Source organism: Pteropus vampyrus, unplaced genomic scaffold (genome assembly GCF_000151845.1).
Source record: "Pteropus vampyrus isolate Shadow unplaced genomic scaffold, Pvam_2.0 Scaffold90, whole genome shotgun sequence".
NCBI lineage: Eukaryota > Metazoa > Chordata > Mammalia > Chiroptera > Pteropodidae > Pteropus > Pteropus vampyrus.
In genome coordinates, this window is record NW_011888871.1 from 684,657 (window position 1) to 685,895 (window position 1,239).

The following is a 1,239-nucleotide window of genomic DNA, read 5'->3' on the forward strand; positions in this document are numbered from 1 at the left end:
GTGACACTGGGCGCCACACCGCGATGACCCGGCAGCCGGCCCTCGCCTGCACCCCGGCCCCACGCACCTGGTCTCGCTCCCGCTCGACCTCCTCCAGCTGCAGCATGACCGTGTTCATGCGGTGCTTGTACATTTCACAGTCCTTCCCCAGGGTCGAGCACTTCAGCTCCAGGTCCTCCTTCTCCTCCAGGTACTGGGGCGACAGGGTGATGCCAGCACACGTGTCAAGCCCCCGGGGGGTCGGGGCAGGCCAGAGCTGGCCTGTCCCTCTCTACGTGGCCTGTCCTTCTGAGAGTCAGCTATCTGACCAGCAGGGACCATGGCAGGAAGCTGGCCGATCAACTGAGATTTGCTTTGGACCTCCTACGTGGCAGGGAACACAGCGGGGGACAGCGCAGATGCTGCGTGCCACCCTGTGGCCTTCAGTGGGGAGGGGAAGATGGGTGCCTTGCTGGCACAGCGATTCACAAGTAACTGCTGGGTGCCGAGAGTGGGCGCTGGGGGGCTTACCCCAGGGCTTGGGAGGAGAGTGGGGCTGGGGCGGTCCCACTAACACACCCCCACTCGCGGTGACTGGCCTCTTCCCCGCCGAGGGCACCCACTGGGTGGGCGCCACCCCGCCGCCTGGGGCTCGCACCTTGTCCCGCAGCTCCTCCGCCTGGCGGACCTCCTCCTGCAGGTTGTAGATCTTGTTGACCAGCTCCTGCCGGTCCTCCAGGGCCTCCCTGCGGTCATGCTCCAGGATGTCCAGGATGGCCTTGTCCGAGTCTGGCAGGCTGCGCTTCCCGGCCTGGGTGGGCGGGAAGGTTTAAGGAGCTGGGGGTGGGGCAGGGGGCAAGCTGGACCCAGAAGCCAGGGACAAGAAAGCCAGTGACAGAGAGACCGGCGGGTTCTGTGCCAGGAGCGCACAGCACGCATCGCTGCCCCTGGGTTCCTCGGCAGCGGATGACGTAAGGACTTTATCGCCTGGGGAAAAGCATAAAACCCGCTTCTGCTCAGGAACACCCCAAAGCCTGCTGGTCCGCCCCAGCTCTCATCAGAGCCGAGAAGCACGGCTCCTGCAAACATGATGCAGGTGACAGTCTCAGCCGAGGACACTTCTCACAAGTGTCATCTCACATAACGACACGTCCATGAGAAGGCGGGGTATGGTCACCCGGGCTGCAGAGGAGGAAGCTGAGGTGCCTGAGGGTGACGTGAACTACCTGTGCCTCTGCAGTCGGCAGTGGTGGCTGCGTC

General features: G+C 64.4%; 1 protein-coding gene across 1 annotated transcript in view; it reads right to left on the minus strand.

The window, feature by feature from the left end:
- CARD11 (caspase recruitment domain family member 11) overlaps positions 1-1,239 on the minus strand; it is a 31,207-nt gene that overhangs the window by 23,886 nt on the left and 6,082 nt on the right. The window contains exons 3-5 of the mRNA XM_023532756.1: positions 1,106-1,161; positions 638-790; positions 68-193 (exon numbers count right to left, since the gene is read on the minus strand). Of these exons, the coding sequence (XP_023388524.1) occupies positions 68-193; positions 638-790; positions 1,106-1,161 (335 nt within the window). The remainder of the gene's footprint in view (positions 1-67; positions 194-637; positions 791-1,105; positions 1,162-1,239) is intronic.